Raw genomic sequence first — 23257 nt, 5'->3', positions numbered from 1 at the left:
GGCACTCGTCCTGTACCCTGGCCCTGTGTGGCCCCGATCTAGTCCCGCTCCCTACATGCACGTTCCATATCTCAGAAATCATCAGGGGAAGTTTATCTAGGACTTTTAGAGACGATCGGGTGACACCAGGTATAACACACCCATATGATCGTCTATAAATGATGTGGAGTACTGGATAACGCTCCTCAACCATAATACGGGCATCTCACTAGCCGCGGGCAATAAGACAGGTTCCTTTCAGCCACAAGGTCATTAGGGTTAGCGCTTTTTATTACATCATTTCCCGCAGCCTGGTAATACCGCATTTCTCCGGCGGAGGTCGCTGCAGGAAATACATGTAGTTACTGGAAGCCCCAGCAATAATAGCTGATCGATAGGGCAAGGGGTTATTCAGATGGCCCAGATCCTAAGACCAAAAAATGTAACATAATGTCACATCCAGAGCTGTATTCACAATTCTGCTGTGACATCATGTTTTATTCTCTAGTCACATACCGATCTGCTTTTGCAATTTGAGGTTATGCCACGTCTCATATTCCAGTGACATCCAGAGCTGTATTCATAGTTCGACGGTTGTATTATTTTTAATACTCCAGTCCCCACCAGAGCTGCATTCACATTTCTGATAAAATTGTATGATTTCCAACACTCCAGTCCCCTCCAGAGCTGCAGTTGCCATTTTCCTGATCCCAGCTCTTTGCGCAGTGTCCCTGCGGTCTGATGCATTGTATTGTGGGAGATGCGGTGTTACCGTGACATCACGTGTAGTCTGCGGCGTTTGCGCTGTTCTAACGCTGAGTCGCAATTTCTTGGATGTTATCACTTGTTTTCACTTTTCTAATCATGAGGAGCCAGGAAGACGGGAAAAACGGAGAACATCATGCAAATTGGCGGGACGCGGTGATTGGTTACTATAGTAACCGGCGTCCTGTCTCACCGTACATATAGAGCGCGCTGACCAGGCAGGTTCAGGAAACCTGCGTGGAAAATGATATATGGAGAAAAATTAAAGGGGATCTCCACCTAGCACTGACGTTAAAGGGGGCACCCACAGCACTTACATTAAAGGGGAACACCACCCAGCGCTGATGTTATAGAGAAACTTTGCCCATCACTGACATTAAAGGGAACTCCAGCAAATGAAGCCTAATTATCATATAATGGGGAATTCATCATTTTCAAAATCCCTGCTTCCTGTCAGTGAAAAGAAAAATCCAGAGGCTGAAAACTAACAGATTGTTATATTTGTATCCAGTGTTGAAAATCCTCTGGTTTATAAACCTCCTGCACTGAAACATTGTAACAAACTCCAAGAACAGGGGAGAGATGTCTACTGCTAATGTGTTGTCTAAAGTGGAAACACTGTAACAAATCGTCAGCTGTGAGAGGTATGAAGTCAGAACGTGTTCTAAGCCTCTAAGTATAAACTGGAATGGTCAGTTTCCAGAGATTATCAAAGAGGTAAATGATTGCTGTACAAATCTGCTCACATCCGCAGTGCAGGATCCCGGTTACCGCCCCTTTAATGTGTGTCGTGTCGAGAGCAGTTCTAGCGGTATATGATATACACATAGTAAGAGCTCACTACATACAGATTGTACAGCCACCACTAGAGGGAGCTCACTACATATAGATTATACAGCCACCACTAGAGGGAGCTCACTACATATAGATTATACAGCCACCACTAGAGGGAGCTCACTACATACAGATTATACAGTCACCACTAGAGGGAGCTCACTACATACAGATTATACAGCTACCACTAGAGGGAGCTCACTACATGCAGATTATACAGCCACCACTAGAGGGAGCTCACTACATACAGATTATACAGCCACCACTAGAGGGAGCTCACTACATACAGATTATACAGCCACCACTAGAGGGAGCTCACTATATACAGATTATACAGTCACCACTAGGGGGAGCTCACTACATACAGATTATACAGCCACCACTAGAGGGAGCTCACTACATACAGATTATACAGCCACCACTAGGGGGAGCTCACTACATACAGGTTATACAGTCACCACTAGAGGGAGCTCACTACATACAGATTATATAGCCACCACTAGAGGGAGCTCATCACATACAGATTATACAGCCACCACTAGGGGGAGCTCACTACATACTGATTATACAGCCATCACTAGAGGGAGCTCACTACATACAGATTATACAGCCACCACTAGAGGGAGCTCACTACATACAGATTATACAACCACCACTAGAGGGAGCTCACTACATACAGATTATACAGCCACCACTAGAGGGACCTCACTACATACAGATTATACAGCCACCACTAGAGGGAGCTCACTACATACAGATTATACAGCCACCACTAGAGGGAGCTCACTACATACAGATTATACAGCCACCACTAGAGGGATATCACTACATACAGATTATACAGACACCACTAGAGGGAGCTCATTTCATAAAGATTATACAGCCACCACTAGAGGGAGCTCACTACATACAGATTATACAGCCACCACTAGAGGGAGCGCACTACATACAGATTATACAGCCACCACTAGAGGGAGCTCATTACATACAGATTATACAGCCACCACTAGGGGGAGCTCACTACATACAGGTTATACAGTCACCACTAGAGGGAGCTCACTACATACAGATTATATAGCCACCACTAGAGGGAGCTCACTACATACAGATTATACAGACACCACTAGAGGGAGCTCATTTCATAAAGATTATACAGCCACCACTAGAGGGAGCGCACTACATACAGATTATACAGTCACCACTAGAGGGAGCTCACTACATACAGATTATACAGCCACCACTAGGGGGAGCTCACTACATACAGATCATACAGCCACCACTAGAGGGAGCTCACTACATACAGATTATACAGCCATTACTAGGGGGAGCTCACTACATACAGATTATACAGCCACCACTAGAGGGAGCTCACTACATACAGATTATACAGCCACCACTAGAGGGAGCTCACTACATACAGATTATACAGCCACCACTAGAGGGAGCTCACTACATACAGATTATACAGCCACCACTAGAGGGAGCTCACTACATACAGATTATACAGCCACCACTAGAGGGAGCTCACTACATACAGATTATACAGCCACCACTAGAGGGAGATCATTACATACAGATTATACAGCCACCACTAGAGGGAGCTCACTACATACAGATTATACAGCCACCACTAGGGGGAGCTCACTACATACAGATTATACAGTCACCACTAGAGGGAGCTCACTACATACAGATTATACAGCCACCACTAGAGGGAGCTCACTACATACAGTTTATACAGCCACCACTAGAGGGAGCTCACTACATACAGATTATACAGCCACCACTAGAGGGAGCTCACTACACACAGATAATACAGCCACCACTAGAGGGAGCTCACTATATACAGATTATACAGCCACCACTAGAGGGAGCTCAGTACATACAGATTATACAGTCACCACTAGAGGGAGCTCACTACATACAGATTATACAGCCACCACTAGAGGGAGCTCACTACATACAGATTATACAGCCACCACTAGAGGGAGCTCACTACATACAGATTATACAGCCACCACTAGGGGAGTTCATTACATTTAGCTTTCATTGAACTCTGTATCAGTTATATACATTTATATGCATGGAGCTCCTCCTGGTGGTTACAGAATTAATCATATAACTGTACGGCTGTTTGGCTGTGATTACAGCCCAGTATTTGTGTCCTTTGAGGGTTTGTTAAAGATTAAAGAACCGATTCGTCTTCGTATTTCGCTGTTTCTGGCACATTTGCGCACTGATGTCGATTGTCCGTGATGCTGATTTCTTTTTCTTGTTTATAAAATTCACAGGTGTTCGGATTGTTGCTGCGGAGAACATGAAATATTTACATCAATTTGCTGTTATGGAAACTGAGTGCCTAACGACGGGTGAACGCAGCGCAATTATCAGTGGTGTTCCAGGTATGCGCTGGTCGGACCTGCCGGGTGTGTGCGAGGCGGGGCAGCTGCGGGTGTGAAGTAATGACGGGGCAGTCATCACCTGGACAATCAGTGACTCCGGGGGCAGACTGCTTTGTCATTGGGTCTTATTTGTTACATTTTGTCAATTTGTTTCCATTTTATCTTTATTTGTTTTGTATTTTCCTTTTTTTTGTTCTCTTTTCTTTTTATTTATTAATTATTGTAATTTTCTTAGCATTTTTTGTCTTTTTATATTTTATTTTTTTCTTGTTCTGATGAGTTTGTGCATTTTTCTCGTTGTTTCAGTTTTATTTCTTCTTCTTTGTAGGGATTTAGAGTCTTCAGATCCTCCCTGTGTGATTGTTGACAGACATTGCAGGTATCCATGTGAGGACGGAGCTGTCATTAGCTTTTGTGTCAGTGATTTACTGACATCTCCAACCAGGGTGTGCGACCCTCTGTGTACTAACAGAGGTATCCAAGGACTCACTGATAATCACCCCACGGCTCACACCCTGAGGAGCAACCATTACTGAGGCGCTGTATCTAAGCTCAGAATTGGTGATACTGCCTGCTGAGCCACTGTATCTAATCCTGTTGTATATACAGTATAGTGGGTGTATACATAGATGGTGTGCGTATACAGGATATATGTTTATATAGTGTCTATACTGAGTATACACTGCATTCAGAAAGTCGTCAGCCCCTCAGTACAGAGCACCGGGAAAGTCCTCACACCCCCCCCCCCCCACCACTGTCCTCACATTTTGTTCTCTCGCTCCTTGTGCTATCAGTTCCCCCATAATGAGAAAGTGAGAAGATGATGAAAAGGAAAAACCTAATGTCTCACATGGACATAAGTCTTCAGCCCCTTTACTACTCAGGACATAAGTCTTCAGCCCCCCTGGCAGTGATTCCAGTCTTCTCGGAGATGATGCCACAAGGTTCACTCCTGGATTTGGGGATTTTCGGCCGTTCTTCTCTGCAGATCCTCTCCAGCTCTGTCAGGTTGGACGGGGGCCGTCGGTGGACAGCCATCTTCAGGCCTCTTCAGAGATGTTCCATTGGGTTCAGGGCTCCAGCTGTGGCCCCTCAAGGACATTCCCAGAGTTGTCCCTGTGGTGTCCTGGTTTCCTCCAGACATGATGCTGCCCCCACCATGCTTCACTGTAGGGATGGTATTGGGCAGGTGATGAGCGGCGCCTGGTCTCCTCCAGACATGATGCTGCCCCCACCGTGCTTCACTGTAGGGATGGTATTGGGCAGGAGATGAGCGGCGCCTGGTCTCCTCCAGACATGATGCTGCCCCCACCATGCTTCACTGTAGGGATGGTATTGGGCAGGTGATGAGCGGCGCCTGGTCTCCTCCAGACATGATGCTGCCCCCACCCTGCTTCACTGTAGGGATGGTATTGGGCAGGTGATGAGCGGCGCCTGGTCTCCTCCAGACATGATGCTGCCCCCACCATGCTTCACTGTAGGGATGGTAATGGGCAGGTGATGAGCGGCGCCTGGTCTCCTCCAGACATGATGCTGCCCCCACCATGCTTCACTGTAGGGATGGTATTGGGCAGGTAATAAGCGGTGCCTGGTCTCCTCCAGACATGATGCTGCCACCACCATGCTTCACTGTAGGGATGGTATTGGGCAGGTAATGAGCGGCGCCTGGTCTCCTCCAGACATGATGCTGCCCCCACCATGCTTCACTGTAGGGATGGTATTGGGCAGGTGATGAGCGGCGCCTGGTCTCCTCCAGACATGATGCTGCTACCACCGTGCCTCACTGTATGGATGGTATTGGGCAGGAGATGAGCGGCGCCTGGTCTCCTCCAGACATGATGCTGCCACCACCATGCTTCACTGTATGGATGGTATTGGGCAGGTGATGAGCGGCGCCTGGTCTCCTCCAGACATGATGCTGCCACCACCATGCTTCACTGTATGGATGGTATTGGGCAGGAGATGAGCGGCGCCTGGTCTCCTCCAGACATGATGCTCCCACCACCATGCCTCACTGTAGGGATGGTATTGGGCAGGAGATGAGCGGTGCCTGGTTTCCTCCAGACATTATGCTGCCACCACCATGCCTCACTGTAGGGATGGTATTGGGCAGGTGATGAGCGGCGCCTGGTCTCCTCCAGACATGATGCTGCCACCACCGTGCTTCACTGTAGGGATGGTATTGGACAGGTGATGAGCGGTGCCCGGTCTCCTCCAGACATGATGCTTAGAACTGAGGTCAGAAAGTTCCATCTTGGTTCCATTGGTGCAGAGAATCTTGTTTCTCACAATCTGGGAGACCTTTAGTGACCATTGGGTTCTTGGTCTCTTCTCCCCGATTACTTAGTTTGGGGGGCAGCAGCTCTAGGAAGAGTCCTGGTTCTTCTTCCATGTAAGAATTCTGGAGGTCTCTGTGCAGCAGAAAGGTTGTGTTGTCCCCTTCTCCAGATCTGAGCCTCCACACAATCCTGTCTCTGAGCTCTACAGGTAGTTTTCTCCTCACCATGTCTTGGTTTTTGCTCTGATGCATTGTCAGCTGTGAGATCTTCTATAGACAGGGCTGTGTCTTTCCAAATCCTGTCCAAGCCATGAATTTACCACAGTTGACTCCAATCCAGGTGCAGAACATCTCAGAGATGATCCAGAAGTTACGCCAACTTTCTGAATTCTAAATTTGGCGTGAGTGCAATGTGGAGTGCACCTATGTCTGTACACAGGGGGTGCGCTGGCGCAGAGATCTGAGGTTTTTGCAACTGTTGCAGTCGTCACACGTAGTAAATACATGTCTTTGGGGTGTATACGTGTCTTTGGGGTGTATACGGGTTGTATACATGTCTTTGGGGTGTATACGGGTTGTATACATGTCTTGGGTGTATACGGGTTGTATACATGTCTTTGGGGTGTATACGGGTTGTATACATGTCTATAGGGTGTATACATGTCTGTGGGGTATATACGGGTTGTATATATCTGTGGGGTGTATACGGGTTGTATATATGTCTGTGGGGTGTATACAGGTTGTATATAGGTCTGTGGGGTGTATACGGGTTGTATACATGTCTTGGGTGTATACGGGTTGTATACATGTCTTTGGGGTGTATACAGGTTGTATACATGTCTATAGGGTGTATACGGGTTGTATACATGTCTATAGGGTGTATACATGTCTGTGGGGTATATACGGGTTGTATATATCTGTGGGGTGTATACGGGTTGTATATATGTCTGTGGGGTGTATACGGGTTGTATATATGTCTGTGGGGTGTATACAGGTTGTATATAGGTCTGTGGGGTGTATACGGGTTGTATATAGGTCTGTGGGGTGTATATATCTTATCCCCCCCCATTTCCATTATATACTGACCCCTTCCTTGCTGTGAGCACAGTCAGTGATTTGACCTTTGTGACCCTGCTCTCTCACCTCTGACCCCATTGTCAGTGACTTTGCTGACAGTCGTCTCCACAACAGCCGCTCTCAGGTAGCAGGGTAACCATGGCCGGCGCTGCTGCTGCTGTTTGATGCTCAGCCCCATGGAAACCTCCGTCCAGGAGCTTTATAAGAGGAGCCGGAGGAGCGTGGCCCCAGACACTGACCAGACCACAGAGGACAGTCAGCATGGCCGAGCCCAAGTCCATCCTCAGCGAGCCTATGCCCCTCGACATCGACAACCGCGACCCCAACAACATGAACGATCATGTCCGGGTGAGTGCCCCAGACCGGGGGTCCTTACAGCCCCTCATGGTGGGAGGACATAACCAAATCTACCAGGCATGCGCAATCGGTCGGCCCTCCAGCTGTTGTAAAACTACAACTCCCACAATGCCCTGCTGTAGGCTGTTCAGCCATGCTGGGAGTTGTCGTTTTGCAACAGCTGGAGGGCCGCAGGTTGCGCATGCCTGGATTATTCTTCAATATCTCTGCTTGCTGCCGGTGAAATGTACCTTCAGAGAAAACCTGTACAGGCCTAATACTTCTCACAGCTGAGGTTTTGTTACAGTTGTATCCAGTCTCTGTGAGGTAAACACGTCATCAGCACTAATCTCTCTCCGGGGCTGATAGTTTGTTACAATGTATCAGTTATGTGACAGCATTTCTTCCCGTATCCCCGGAGGCGCTGCGCATCCAATACTAAACGAAAACACAAACTAAACAGCAATTTTTAAACTGAAAAAATATATTGCGGACCTGCTGTTTGTGCGACATGACGTCCCCCAGTATCCACACTGGTCCATGGCGCCTGGAATGTGATAAATGGGCCGACTCCAGAGTCTGAGAACCACCGCCCCTCCATGTTCTCCAGTCCTCCCAGTGTCCTGCGGCTTGGATTCCGTTTTTATGGGTCGTCTCACCCAGTAAGACCGTCTTGCTCTCCTCTGGCCGTAGAACATTCCCTCGCTTCTCTTTAGGCCACTCTATGCGTTTAGAAATCCGTAACCTTTTTCTCGGCAAAAGTTTTTTACCAGGGTTTCTTGTAGTGTTGAGCGAAGCGCGCTCTGGATCAATAGATCCGAAAGTCACGTTGTTCAAAACGTTGAATGCTGCACGGAGATCCGTCTCTGTCCGGCACTCAAACGTATGGGCTGTGCGGAGGTGAAGTTCGTCCAAGGAGATCCTCAGCCACCTGTGAGTCCTGCAGCAAGCAGAAGACACTGACGTGAGGCCAAACTATCTGCCAGAAACTAGCGTTGAGCGAAGGGCGCTTTAGGCCCAAGATCCGAAGTCACTTCGTTTAAATGCTGCACGGAGATCCGTCTCTGTCCGGCACTCAAACGTATGGGCTTCGCGGAGGTGAAATTCGTCTCACGAGACTTCGGTGAATAACGTTGATTCTTCAACCTGAAAACCATTTTAAAACTGAGATCTGAAGTCGGCTTCGGCACCGAGTTTCCATCCAGTATAAAACCGACTTCGGATGCCAATTTTAAAATGGTTTTCAAGTTGAAGAATCGACGTTATTCACCGAAGTCTCGTGAGACGAATTTCACCTCCGCGAAGCCCATACGTTTGAGTGCCGGACAGAGACGGATCTCCGTGCAGCATTTAAACGAAGTGACTTCGGATCTTGGGCCTAAAGCGCCCTTCGCTCAACGCTAGTTTCTGGCAGATAGTTTGGCCTCACGTCAGGACTCACAGGATCTCCTTGGGTCACTGGAGGCTTCTTTGCCGTTCTATCATCTACACAGACGGCGGGATTTCTGTACCTATCACAGTTTTTTGTTTTTTTTGGCCATTTTAAAGCTTTGGAGATGGTTTTAGCCAAGTAGACAATTATTTTCTGCTCTTTATATGTTTTCCAGTCTCCAATCAACTTCTTGATCAAAGTTCTCACTTCTTCGGTCCAATGTCTGGATCAGCCCCTTTTAGTCACCGAGCACGAGCTAAAACCAGCAGGTCCAACCTCTGCCGCCCTCCTTCTGTGATGGACCCCTGTCTCTTCCCGGAATGACGGCACTATATGACCCCCCCTTCATTTAAGGAGTCAGCTCTACCCAGCTAGCCCCGCGCTGTCATGGCCGTTGGTTACCCGTTCCTCGGCTGCACCTCGTCATTCATGATCTTCCATGACATGGCGAGGTCGAACGCTCGTATTGTGCACATTGCTGCATCAGTCTGGAGTTGTCAGTGGTGCAGTTTACGTACGGTCTCGTCATAAGGAGCGCAGGTGGGAACCTGTACATACCTAGTGCTTCTTACAGATGGGGTTGGTAACAATCTGTCGACTCATACATTGTAACAAACTATCACGTGTGACAGTGAGAGGTTTGGTCTGGGAAAACAGGTATTTTCCTCCCAGCATGTGCTGCTGGGCTGATTTACAGCCAGGTGAGGTCAAATAACGGACCGGATTTTAAGTGCCGATCTGGGTTTTGGCAGCACCTGGCTGTCCTTAAATAGGCAGCTGGGCTCAGAAGCCAGGTCTCTGTGCTGGGATCTGGGAGCCTTGTGTCTGGATGAAGGCTTGCTACCTGTTTGGCGTGAAAACAGGTTGGTGCTGCTGTCAGCAAGGACTCTTTAAAGCAGAATTGCCGCATGGTGTGAATTACCACCAACACCGCAAGGTGACTTTTTGCTTGTTTTGTCACTTGCCTAAAGTGTGAATAAAACACTGAACTGTTTGATCCAAAGAACTTGTTGTTGCCTCTGTCCTGCGTCCGCTAATCCTGTCTACCAGAGCGAGTCCCCACACAGGATGGGAGGGAGATTTGTGCTGCTCATCAGGATTGTCTACACCAGGGATCAGCAACCTCCAGCTGCTGATCCCTGATCTAGACTGAGACAAGAAAAAGCTTCTATTTTACAGCTTCTGTTGAGTTCAATGGTAACTGTATACAGTCCTATGCGCTGAGCTCCCCCTAGTGGTGGCTGCAGGCAGTCAGTTCTATAATATACTATGAGGAGAAGCAGTTGCCTGCCGAACACCATATTTAGTAAGCACCCGTTCCACCTTTTCTGACGTCAGCTAAAGCAGGAATCGCCAATCACGTCTACTGGGTCTCAGTCGGGGCAGTTCCTCAGGATTACAGTGTCACTATATGGCGGTAAATGAGCTGAGCATCCTGTGAACCTTTCTCTTATAGATTTCCTGTTTTTCCCTCCAGGTTCTCTTTGAAGACGTTTTTGGGGAGCCTGATGGGTCTCACAGCATCCCCGGGGTCTGGTCGATGTCCTACAAGACCTTTGGTGGGGTGAAGAACTGCTGCTACATTGTGTTGTCGGTGCTGTGCGGCTGCCCCCTGGCCTTCTGCTGGGCCCTGGAGTTCGCCTGCGTCCAGTGCTGCCACATCTGGTGCATCGGGCCCTGTATAAAGATGTGGAACATGAACGTCTCCTGCATGAAGCTGTTCTGGAGCTCCTGCATCCACTGCATGTGTGACCCGTGTTACGAGGCCTGCGCCCTGTGCTTCAGCCTCATCCGGGTGCAGAACAAGAATGGATAGCCCCGGTGCCTACCCCAGTCACCTGGCAGCTGCCATCAGACCTCTGAGCCAGCTCATCTGTAATCATCTACCATCCCCTGATCACAGCGAGGTCCGAGCTGCAGCTTCTGTATATGTCTTGTACATTAATAAAGAAGTTTTCATATCACACGCCATCTTCAATGTCCAAATTTGTCCCAAATATCATCCAACACAGAGCAGCAGTTTGTGCTCCAGAGCTGCTTCACTTAACGGGGCTGTACAACAATGTATTCTTTATCCACAGGATCGACGAAGGCTTCACTGCTTGGGCCCCTGCCGATCACAGTGGACACGCGTGCTCGCTGCCGCTCCAGTCAGGTCTGTGGGTGCTGCAGAGTACAAGCGCCCACGGGTCCCTGGCAGCCCCACAGAGCTGAATGCAGCGGGCGGGCATGCATGTCTGCTACTCCATTCAAACGGGGGAATGCGGCTCCTGTTCTCGTGATCAGAAGGGCCAAATATTCAGCCAAGGTCGCTCCTCTGCTCACTTTGTATAATTCACGAGAAACATAGAAGTTGGTGTAAATTATAAATCTACCACAACTCCCATCGGGCCTGGCTTACATTTTCTGGCAGTGATGCGCTCTCGGATCCTCTGACTGCAGCAAGAAACGCCGTAATAAATTCGCCTGATGGAAGCAGACGCGGATCTGCTTTATTTTATAGCTTCAGTATTAATAAATCTGGAAGTTTCAGGCCACACCCCTCTCAATAAACCACACCCACTTTCCCAACTATTTAGCAAGCCTGGGGTAAAAAGTGAATTCCATTTTTTAGTGCAAACTGTGACTTAATGAAGAGCTGCTGCAGAACCTCCTAATACACAGAAGACCTCAGCAGCTGCAGAACCTCCTAATACACCCCTCAGCTGCTGCAGAACCTCCTAAAAACCTCAGCTGCTGCAGAACCTCCTAATACACAGAACAGCTATTGCTGGGGGCCCGAAGGTGAGTTTTTCAGGGCATCCATTCAGATTACACACATCAGGCTATATGGACTCCTGGTTCCTACGGCCACCTTCCAATTGTCATTCTAAAAAGTGTTTCTTCAGGGAGGCACAAAAATACCAAACTTCCAAAAAGCAAAATAAAACCAACTAAGAGAGGCCATAGGCCTAACTAACTGGGACAAAGTCCTCAAAAATAAAAATACAGCCACAAAATGGGAGATTTTTAAAAGCATCCTAAACTCTAATTGTGAGAGGTACATACCTTATAAGAAAAAAAAACTATGTGGATAAACAGAACTGTAAAGAAAACAATAAATGACAAAAAGAAAGCATATAAAACACTAAAACAGGAGGGTAGCACGGAAGCACTGAAAAACTATAAGGAAAAAAAATAGAATATGTAAAAGACAAATAAAAGCGGCCAAACTAGAGACCGAGAGATTAATTGCCAAAGAGAGAAAAACTAACCCTAAAATGTTCTACAATTATATAAATGTTAAAAAGTATAAATCTGAAGGTGTCGGCCCTCTACAGAGTAATGAGGGGGGAGTCGCAGAGAGCGATCAGGAGAAAGCAATGCTATTAAATATTTTTTCTCCACTGTATTCACTGAGGAAAATAAACCGTCATATGAAATGTAAAAGTAAATTCCCCATTAAAAGTGCCCTATCTGACCCAGGAAGAAGTACAGCCGCATCTTAAGATAAAAAATTGACAAATCACCGGGACCAGATGGCATACACAAGAGAATTAAGTAATGTCATAGCCAGACCCTCATTTCTGATATTTAAGGATTCTATACTGACAGGGAGTGTTCCACAGGATTGGCGCATAGCCAATATTCAAAAAAGGGTCCAAAAACAGAGCCCGGAAACTATAGGCCGGTAAGTTTAACATCTGTCGTGGGTAAACTGAAGGTTTTGTAAGAGATGCTATCTTGGAGGACCTCAATGAAAATAAACGAATAACGCCATATCAGCTTGGCTTCATGAGGGATCAGTCCATCATCTCCCAGATGATGATTATAGACCATGATGCCCCAGGACAATAACCCCCATCACCTGCGAGGACAGCGTCTTTGTCCTCATGACAACACTTGATGTCTCTCTGTGTCCCTATGTTAACACTTCCTGTCCTTGGATTTTGGGGGGACTCTATAGCAGCCAATCAGAATCCAGCACAGGTAAGAAAGTGAAAGGTGAGCTCTGATTGGCCGCTCTGCGGTGTGAGAGCAGCAAGGGGCCAGGTGTTGTTGTCATAGGGACGTTTCTGTCGCAGCGCAGGAATGAGGCAAGAGGCGGCGATGAAGTGAAAATATGCACATTATTTATTAACCGATTCTTTGTAATAAACCATTTGAAAATATTTTACAGAATCACGCACGACTCGTACAAACGCTCGTCACTTGTGGGACTTCTCTGTACAAATAAATAATCTGCTCCAGTCACCGGAAAAAAGCCACGGACGCATGAGGAGGAGTCGATGACCGGCGCCGCGCACCATATATATAGTATTTATAGATATTTATACCTATTTATAGTGGAGGATGCGAGCGGACGGACGCCTGGCGCACACACATCAGACACCCCCAAAACAACAGCCACACACAGCAAAGCTACAAGCAAACACATGACCATTAGGGGTTCACTTCATGACTCCCGACCCCTTGGCAGAGCGGGGGCTCCCCCCCCCCCCCCATCATTTGGCTGTGTCCAGAGCCGCAGGGAGGTCTAATCACTGGAGGCGGACGACAAGCAAGATGGCGGCATGAATGAGACGAGGATGAGGATGGACGCCAGAAAGGCAACAAATGGCTACAAAAGGAGCAAAGTCCCCCCAGTGTATAGAGGGCCTGTATTCATCATCTGTTCCAGGGAAAGCTGGGTGATCTCCCATACAAAGCCCACAGATGGCGACACTCAGCTTTCCTGGAAGCCTGAAGGGACAATCTGCCTGATCCCCCATTAATATGGGGCAGAACAAGGTGACGCGCCATACAGGAACCTGGGAAAGCTGGGTGCTAGGGACGACAGCTGACTGTACCCAGCTTTCCCAGGTTGCGGCTGATGCTCCAATTTCGGGGGGAAGGCGTAGTAATTGGAGGTTTGGCGCCTCATTCTCGGTCCCTGCTCTCGGTCATCATCTGGTCTGAAGGGCGGAGCACAGTTGAGACCCCTCCCCCAGGTTGTGCTATGATTGGCCGTGCCTCGCTGACACACTGCGACGGTTTCTGTGCGGTTTTTGGGGGTCGCAGGTCCCCTGTGCTTGTGAGATGCTTGTGCTCTGTCTTGGGATTATCACAGCTGGCACTGAGTATTTCAGGTCTACACACTCACAGAGTGAAAAAAACGGATTACATGAGGAACACACGGATCGGCTGGAGGCGGGGCTCTCTTAAAGAGATAGTAACCTGTGAGGGTGAATTAGGGCGTTGCCTTCACGCTCACGTGTAGGGGAAGCAGCAGCGGCGTCACAGACCGGATTCTTTGGTGCAAAATCATACATCGGGGGAAATTCGCCTGACCGCGGGGGCCGAGCTTGACAGCCCCAGGACCAGAGGGTGAAAGGAGAAAAACGCAGCTTTGGCACTTAAGGGGCAGAACTGCAGAAGCACAAGACCCCCGGAGCTGCACTCCTGCAGGAAGGAGCGGCAGATACTGTCCAATATGATCTGCCATACTTAAAGGGGCAGGCGCTGCCTGGAGTCTGACAACAGTCACTGTCCATTTTCTTTGCTTATAAGTCATTTGTCCTGAACCCCGACCCCCCCCCCCCCCCCGTATGAGAAGAACTCTGACTCCTTTGTATGTGACGATGATATGGAAAGCCATGAAAAGATGACCAAGGATCGCTGTGACATCGCCGTGAGGTCACCAGAGAGGGATATGACATCACCATTTATAACTGTGACAGCATCATTAGTGGATATGACATCACAATGAGCTGTGACATCACCACCATGGGTAGATATGACATCATCATGGGTATATGACATCATCACCAAGAACAGCTCTGACATCATCACCCTGAGTATATATGACATCATCACTATGGGTAGCTATAATATTTTCACTAAGGGTAGCTATGACATCACCCTGGGTAGATATGACATCATCACTAAGAGCTCTTGCTCCTTACAGTAGCTATAGACATGGACAAGGAGGTCAAAGAGCGCTGACCCTGTGACCCCCGCAACTTATAAGACAGAGAATCTGGTGAACGGACAGGAACCATGGAGACAGACGGACGAACAGGAAACAGGAAGTTCTGGGAGCTGCCATGGCTCCTCCCGCTCGCAGGTAAGTGCTGCCATGATGTCTAGGTTCCTGGTTGCCATGGTAACTCCTGATGACACTTAAAGGTCTCCTTGTTGTCGCCATAAAATCATCCAAATCAAGTGGTGGTTGTCGTGGTAATTCAGTGCAACGCGGAAGAGCGGCGTTTGCCTGTTTGTCATGGTAACCACATCACTACAGAAGAAGTGGCCTCAGGAAGGAGGGAGGAAGCGGGGCCCCTCTAGAGGCCCCGACCCACGGAGGACGAGGACGAGCAGCCGCCGAGCAGGAGCAGCAGCTGAAGAGACGCCAACAGGAGCCAAGACGGTCGGAACATGGAGCCCCGTCCGCAGTCCGAGGTGTCCTCCTGCAAGACAGAAGAGGCGGGAGTGAGAGGAGGACAAACTGATGCGGGACAGATGCAGCAGAGCCGAGTGTGTCAACTACTGGACACACTCGGCTCTGCTACATCGGTGAGGTATAGAACAGACCAGTACCATAGGGTTGTAGTCAAAGCAGACGTGGGGACCTTTACGATATCGGGGCATTTGCACCAGTTCACACTGCTCCGGACCCTCAGCTGTGACCAGGAGTTAAGGAGCGGCAGCAAAGAACTGAACCTTCTACTAGACTCTGTGCTTCTTTACCTTTGTGTTTCCAGGATCTCTGCTTGCTGTCAGTGAATAAAGGTGCAGCAACAGCCAGCAGAGGATTGTCTGCACCGACACACTGTAACAAACCATTAGGGTAGGTTTACAAAGTTTCGGGTCACCCTAACCCCCCCCCCCCCCCCCCAATATCTTCCCGGCTGAAGGATACAGCGCGTCTCGGCCTGGTCCAGCTTTATGGAGTCGCACTGGCTGCAGATCATCGTCTCGGCCACCACGAACAGGAGGTTTGTGTTTGAGAGTCTCTGGGCGTGGAAATATCTGTCAGAGCAAAGAGACAGCGATACAGGGGTTAATTTACCCTTCCTACCTCTGCGGCCATCCCCCGCCCCCCGAACCGGACTAACCGCGAGCAGGGTCCGCAATCAATGACCGCGGAGTAGGTGGCGTTGAGGTTGCTGAAGTAGTACTGCGTCTGCTTCATGATGCAGCTGGCTTCTCGGGGCTCCAGGTTCTCGGCCATGATGTCCTCTATGGAGACGGAAGAAACGGGGAAAGTGGGCGGAGCCTAGTCAGTGCCGCAGAGATCGGACATGGCCGCCACCCTACCTCACCATGGCAACACGCTGACGTCTGTGTAACACCAGCTTTACCATTACTGCTCATGTGCTTGTGTGGAAACCGTCAGTAAGCAGGAATCACAAGATCGGACCCGCAGCAGCTTACTGACGGTTTCCAGGTGGCACCCAATTTGTTTCCGCTGTGGAGTGAACAGGGGGCGTGCAATACCGCTCCTGTACTTCTCTCCCGCTCGCGGCAGGATGTAGTCGCCGACTAGGAGACGTGTTTGGCTCTTACCCGCGTGCATCCAGCTGGTGTACATGAGGCTGACGAACAGATGCTGCAAGAGCGACCTGCGGAGAGAGTCCGATATAAGATGGCGTCGAGGGGGCGTGACCTGACTGAAGCGCCAGGGAAATGGGGGCGGGGACAAGGAAGGCGGAGCCTCCAGGACTAACACACTCACCAGGCAGCAGCAGACGACAACCAGGCCAGATTCAGCATGTCCGCGATTGTCGGCTGGGGAAGAGGAGCTCAAGGTCAGCAGACAAGTCACAGGTGCTGCATTAACTCTCTAGTCACATCCAGAGCTGCAGTCACAGACTCACCCAGAAGGAGCTACGATGAACCAAACAGAGCCCTGAATGCAGCTCTGGAGGTGACTGGAGGAGAGTCACTTCCCTGGGGTTGTGCAGATCTCGGGCCCCTGCAAGGGACACTTACCACAAAGATGCCTCTGGGGGCGGCCCCCTTGTTGCTCTCGGTTTTGGGGGCGCACAGTGACTGGTAATCGTAGGACTCCTTCCTGGTGAAGAAGGAGCTGTTATACAGAGCAGACATCAGGTTGGGGTCCACCTCGCTGAAGAACTTCCCGACCTAAAAAACACATTGGGGCAGATTTATCAAAACTGGAGGAAAGGAAAAATGGCCTCGTTACCCATAGCAACCAATCAGATGGATCCGTTCATTTCCCAAAGGAGCTCGGACAAACGAAAGGCGAGATTAAGCACGTGGGGGCGGATTCTCAAGATACTACAACTCCCAGCATGCTCACTGTAAAGCCTCAAGTTGTGTAAACTCTACCAGGTATAACTGGCTGATAACAGAGAGCAATGGGTTAAATTCACCCGTCCTAGAACAGAACTGCCTATAACCTGCACTGGCCGATAACCGGGAGCAATAACCCGGATACACCCGCCATAACCCGCTCCGCGCTCAGCGCCATCACTGAAACCTGATTTCTGAATTACAGACAAATGCTCCGTGAAACGGCAATTAACCTCCGGAGTGAGGAGCATGTTTATGTATCAGCCCTGGCGAGAAAAACCGCGCCAATCAGGATCCGCATACAACGCAACCTGCAGTTATGTACTTAGTCTGTTTTATGTCTGACTGAAATTACCAGCAATATAAACACAGAGACGATCACATATAATCTACAGGCACTGATCCCCAGTCACATCCTGTATTATACTCCAGAGCTGCACTCACTATTCTGCTGGTGCAGTCACTGTGTACATACATTACTTATTCTGTACTGATCCCCAGTCACATCCTGTATTATACTCCAGAGCTGCACTCACTATTCTGCTGGTGCAGTCACTGTGTACATACATTACTTATCCTGTACTGATCCTGAGTAACATCCTGTATTATACTCCAGAGCTGCACTCACTATTCTGCTGGTGCAGTCACTGTGTACATACATTACTTATCCTGTACTGATCCTGAGTTACATCCTGTATTATACTCCAGAGCTGCACTCACTATTCTGCTGGTGCAGTCACTGTGTACATACATTACTTATCCTGTACTGATCCTGAGTTACATCCTGTGTTATACTCCAGAGCTGCACTCACTATTCTGCTGGTGCAGTCACTGTGTACATACATTACTTATCCTGTACTGATCCTGAGTTACATCCTGTGTTATACTCCAGAGCTGCACTCGCTATTCTGCTGGTGCAGTCACTGTGTACATACATTACTTATCCTGTACTGATCCTGAGTTACATCCTGTGTTATACTCCAGAGCTGCACTCGCTATTCTGCTGGTGCAGTCACTGTGTACATACATTACTTATCCTGTACTGATCCTGAGTTACATCCTGTATTATACTCCAGAGCTGCACTCACTATTCTGTTGGTGCAGTCACTGTGTACATACATTACTTAGCCTGTACTGATCCTGAGTTATATCCTGTATTATACCCCAGAGCTGCACTCACTATTCTGCTGGTGCAGTCACTGTGTACATACATTACTTATCCTGCACTGATCCCGAGTTACATCCTGTATTATGCTCCAGAGCTGCACTCACTATTCTGCTGGTGCAGTCACTGTCTACATACATTACTTAGCCTGTACTGATCCTGAGTTATATCCTGTATTATACCCCAGAGCTGCACTCACTATTCTGCTGGTGCAGTCACTGTGTACATACATTACTTATCCTGCACTGATCCCGAGTTACATCCTGTATTATGCTCCAGAGCTGCACTCACTATTCTGCTGGTGCAGTCACTGTCTACATACATTACTTATCCTGTACTGATCCTGAGTTATATCCTGTATTATACCCCAGAGCTGCACTCACTATTCTGCTGGTGCAGTCACTGTGTACATATATTACTTATCCTGTACTGATCCTGAGTTACATCCTGTATTATACTCCAGAGCTGCACTCACTATTCTGCTGGTGCAGTCACTGTGTACATACATTACTTATCCTGTACTGATCCTGAGTTATATCCTGTATTATACCCCAGAGCTGCACTCACTATTCTGCTGGTGCAGTCACTGTGTACATACATTACTTATCCTGCACTGATCCCGAGTTACATCCTGTATTATGCTCCAGAGCTGCAGTCACTATTTTGCAGAGCTGAAATCCCCCTTCAGTCTTAGCTGAGATGTAACAGTCGGAATTCCCGTTACCTGGGACCAGTGGTCTTGCTGGTTGGACATGACAAGGAATCCGCCGTCATCGATGAGAACGCAGAGTAAATCCTACAGAGGAGACACAATGACACGATGTCTGCAGCTCTGCTGATGGAGGATACTTGGCGCCTCACTGATAAATGACCGGGGTGCTGGGTTACTGATGGGCAGGGAGGGGAGGGTTTGGTACAATGTCACGGTGGTGGACAGATCGCAGGACGAGGCCACTTACCTCACTGTTGATGTCACAGTCCATCTCGCAGCTGCTGGAAGGACTGCATTGCTGGGGACGAGAGGAGAAGATGCTGCAGTCATTACATCTACAGGTCCATGAGGACCACGTGTGGCCGGAGGGGATCTAGGGTTATGGGGGGCTCACCTTGCGTGGTCCATGAGGATTTGCCTCCGAATGGTTACTGGCCAGAATTTTAAACTTTTCCACCCAAGCCTCAAGATCCAACTTTACCCCGACAACTATGGGGAAAAAAAATGGCAAAAAGGACAAACCACCAAGACGTAATATATGTCCCAAATGTATAGTGTGACAGGTGACTTCTAGCGCCCCCCGCAGTCCCAGCCATGCAACTCACCTGCAGGTTTCAGCTTCCTGCCGTCAATCTCCAGGTCCACCGCCGTGCTCACCAGAATCCCCACCGTGTTATTCTCCAGATCTGATGGTCGGTAACCAGCTGAGGAGAGAAGGTGGGGGTTACGTCAGGTGCTCCTCAGACCCTCTGTCCCGTCCTCAGCTCCTGCGTTCCTCAGAGTCCTCATCTGCCACGTTCCTGCCCTTCACCATCTTCCATGTCTCCATCCATCCCTCAACTAGACTCTTCCCTGCCAAGACCCTCACACACACCCCTCCTCCCCTCGGTCCTCCGCGCGCACCCCTCCTCTCCTCAATCCCTCCCTCCATCCATTCCTCAACTAGACTCTTCCCTGCCAAGACCCTCACACACACCCCTCCTCTCCTCAATTCCCCCGCGCACCCCTCCCCTCCTCAATCCCTCCCTCCCACGCACCCCTCCTCAATTCCCCCGCGCACCCCTCCCCTCCTCAATCCCTCCCTCCCACGCACCCCTCCTCTCCTCAATCCCTCCCTCCCACGCACCCCTCCTATCCTCAATCCCTCCCTCCCACGCACCCCTCCTCTCCTCAATCCCTCCCTCCCACGCACCCCTCCTCTCCTCAATCCCTCCCACGCACCCCTCCTCTCCTCAATCCCTCCCACGCACCCCTCCTCTCCTCAATCCCTCCCACGCACCCCTCCTCTCCTCAATCCCTCCCACGCACCCCTTCTCTCCTCAATCCCTCCAGTGCACTCCTCCTCAATCCCTCCCACGCACCCCTTCTCTCCTCAATCCCTCCAGTGCACTCCTCCTCAATCCTCCAGTGCACTCCTCCTCTCCTCCTCAATCCCCAGCGCACCCCTCCTCTCCTCATCAATCCTCCTCAATCCTCCGTGCACCCCTCCTCAATCCTCCAGTGCACTCCTCCTCAATCCTCCAGTGCACTCCTCCTCAATCCTCCAGTGCACTCCTCCTCTCCTCCTCAATCCCCAGCGCACCCCTCCTCTCCTCATCAATCCTCCTCAATCCTCCGTGCACTCCTCCTCAATCCTCCAGTGCACTCCTCCTCAATCCTCCAGTGCACTCCTCCTCAATCCTCCAGTGCACTCCTCCTCAATCCTCCAGTGCACCCCTCCTCTCCTCCTCAATCCTCCATGCACCCCTCCTCTCCTCCTCAATCCTCCGCGCACCCCTCCTCTCCTCCTCAATCCTCCGCGCACCCCTCCTCTCCTCATTCCTTCCAGTGCACTCCTCCTCAATCCTCCGCGCACCCCTCCTCTCCTCCTCAATCCCTCCAGTGCACTCCTCCTCAATCCTCCAGTGCACCCCTCCTCTCCTCCTCAATCCTCCAGTGCACCCCTCCTCTCCTCCTCAATCCTCCAGTGCACCCCTCCTCTCCTCCTCAATCCTCCAGTGCACCCCTCCTCTCCTCCTCAATCCTCCAGTGCACCCCTCCTCTCCTCCTCAATCCTCCGCGCACCCCTCCTCTCCTCAATCCCTCCAGTGCACTCCTCCTCAATCCTCCGCGCACCCCTCCTCTCCTCCTCAATCCTCCGCGCACCCCTCCTCTCCTCCTCAATCCTCCACGCACCCCTCCTCAATCCCTCCAGTGCACTCCTCCTCAATCCCTCCCACGCACCCGTTCTCTCCTCAATCCTCCAGGGCACTCCTCCTCAATCCTCCAGTGCACTCCTCCTCAATCCTCCAGTGCACTCCTCCTCAATCCTCCAGTGCACCCCTCCTCTCCTCCTCAATCCTCCACGCACCCCTCCTCTCCTCCTCAATCCTCCACGCACCCCTCCTCTCCTCAATCCCTCCAGTGCACTCCTCCTCAATCCTCCGCGCACCCCTCCTCAATCCTCCAGTGCACTCCTCCTCTCCTCCTCCTCAATCCTCCAGTGCACCCCTCCTCAATCCTCCAGTGCACTCCTCCTCTCCTCCTCCTCAATCCTCTGCGCACCCCTCCTCTCCTCCTCAATCCCTCCAGTGCACTCCTCCTCAATCCTCCAGTGCACCCCTCCTCTCCTCCTCCAGTGCACTCCTCCTCAATCCTCCAGTGCACTCCTCCTCAATCCTCCAGTGCACTCCTCCTCAATCCTCCAGTGCACTCCTCCTCAATCCTCCAGTGCACCCCTCCTCTCCTCCTCCAGTGCACTCCTCCTCAATCCTCCAGTGCACTCCTCCTCAATCCTCCAGTGCACTCCTCCTCAATCCTCCGCGCACCCCTCCTCTCCTCCTCAATCCCTCCAGTGCACTCCTCCTCAATCCTCCGCGCACCCCTCCTCTCCTCCTCAATCCTCCAGTGCACTCCTCCTCAATCCTCCAGTGCACTCCTCCCCTCCTCCTTTCGCGTTCGCCTCTTCTCTCATAACTTACGTTCTCTATAAGGTGCTCGGAATATATAGCCCTTGTTGTCGAGGCTTCTTCTATAAAACGTGGCATTATGAGGCTCCATGTCCTCCATCCAGTCATCCGCAGCCCTGGAGACACACAGATGACATAAGAGAGAGCAAGAAAGACACGAGAGACAGCAGAGAAGATTGGAGAGACAGAAGATGGAGACTGCAGAGAATGTATAATCACTGTGACCCCATGGGGTAGATAATCTGACCGCACAAGCCCCCCCCCCCCCCCCCAGGGTGCAGCCTTTTTTTTCTTGAAGTCCAAATTTTAACAGTTTTTATAATGTGACATTTCCAGTCGCTCTCAGTGGAGCCACTCACTTGTTGGGGAAGACTCTGGTGATGCCTCCATCCGTAGAAGCAAAGACGGCGAGGAGCCCGTACCTGCGAGGAGGAGGAGAATATAGAGTTATGGCGAAGGCAGCCACGTCATGACCGTCACCAAGGACGTCTCTGCAGCAGTCTCTAATGAGACGCCCTGTGCTGTCTATGGTCCTGGTTGGTTGTAGAGCTCATGTGGACGCCATGAGAAGTGGGTCACATATATGGCCCCCCGCACTGTGGTGTGAAGCCCCAGCGATTGCGCGGTGGCACACAGTGGGGCGGATTTACCAATCGTGCCGCACATTTACTATTCTGGTCCGTGGACCTTTAGAAATTTGGAGCATCGTAAAACCTGCGCCAGATTTACACTAGAATTACGTCAGTGCGCCTAGTCTAGATTCACACCACCTATACGTCGTTTTACTCCGCCAAAATGTTGGTGCCTTTTCGGCACAGAGGCAGACCACACCCCTTTCCTGTGAAGCCACGCCCCTTGTTGAAGCATGTATGACAGTTGGAAAACGTGATGTGAAGCGTGCTCGGCGGGTTTTTAATAGTAAATCTGCCCCTTACGTCAGAAGGTCCTTGTCCCTCCAGACACGGTCCGCCAGATCTCGCGTGATGCCCGTATCCAGGATCAGGTTGTGCAGGAGGAAGCTGTCACCTGTAGAAGAGGACTACAATGTCAGC

General features: G+C 50.1%; 2 protein-coding genes across 4 annotated transcripts in view; one reads left to right on the top strand and one right to left on the bottom strand.

Moving 5' to 3' along the window:
* The first annotated feature begins 7573 nt into the window (after positions 1–7573).
* Positions 7574–10972, top strand: LOC120979315 (caveolin-3-like). The gene is made up of 2 exons (XM_040408019.1): positions 7574–7683; positions 10581–10972. Exons 1-2 carry the CDS (start codon positions 7597–7599, stop codon positions 10917–10919), a joined length of 426 nt encoding a protein of 141 aa, XP_040263953.1. The 5' UTR covers positions 7574–7596; the 3' UTR covers positions 10920–10972.
* A 2438-nt stretch (positions 10973–13410) lies between these two features.
* CACNA2D2 (calcium voltage-gated channel auxiliary subunit alpha2delta 2) overlaps positions 13411–23257 on the bottom strand; it is a 121803-nt gene continuing 111956 nt past the window's right edge. For all 3 annotated transcript variants that reach the window (XM_040406723.1, XM_040406724.1, XM_040406725.1), the window contains 14 exons: positions 23141–23231; positions 22565–22627; positions 22218–22321; positions 19863–19961; positions 19652–19746; positions 19505–19555; positions 19270–19341; positions 17057–17209; positions 16800–16852; positions 16631–16686; positions 16180–16303; positions 15984–16093; positions 15662–15744; positions 13411–15531 (listed from right to left, as the gene is read on the bottom strand). In XM_040406723.1, the coding sequence (XP_040262657.1) occupies positions 15406–15531; positions 15662–15744; positions 15984–16093; positions 16180–16303; positions 16631–16686; positions 16800–16852; positions 17057–17209; positions 19270–19341; positions 19505–19555; positions 19652–19746; positions 19863–19961; positions 22218–22321; positions 22565–22627; positions 23141–23231 (1280 nt within the window). In that variant the 3' untranslated portion in view covers positions 13411–15405. The remainder of the gene's footprint in view (positions 15532–15661; positions 15745–15983; positions 16094–16179; positions 16304–16630; positions 16687–16799; positions 16853–17056; positions 17210–19269; positions 19342–19504; positions 19556–19651; positions 19747–19862; positions 19962–22217; positions 22322–22564; positions 22628–23140; positions 23232–23257) is intronic.

This window comes from Bufo bufo, chromosome 9, assembly GCF_905171765.1.
Source record: "Bufo bufo chromosome 9, aBufBuf1.1, whole genome shotgun sequence".
Classification (NCBI taxonomy): Eukaryota; Metazoa; Chordata; class Amphibia; order Anura; family Bufonidae; genus Bufo; species Bufo bufo.
This window is presented reverse-complemented; position numbering and strand designations above follow the sequence as displayed.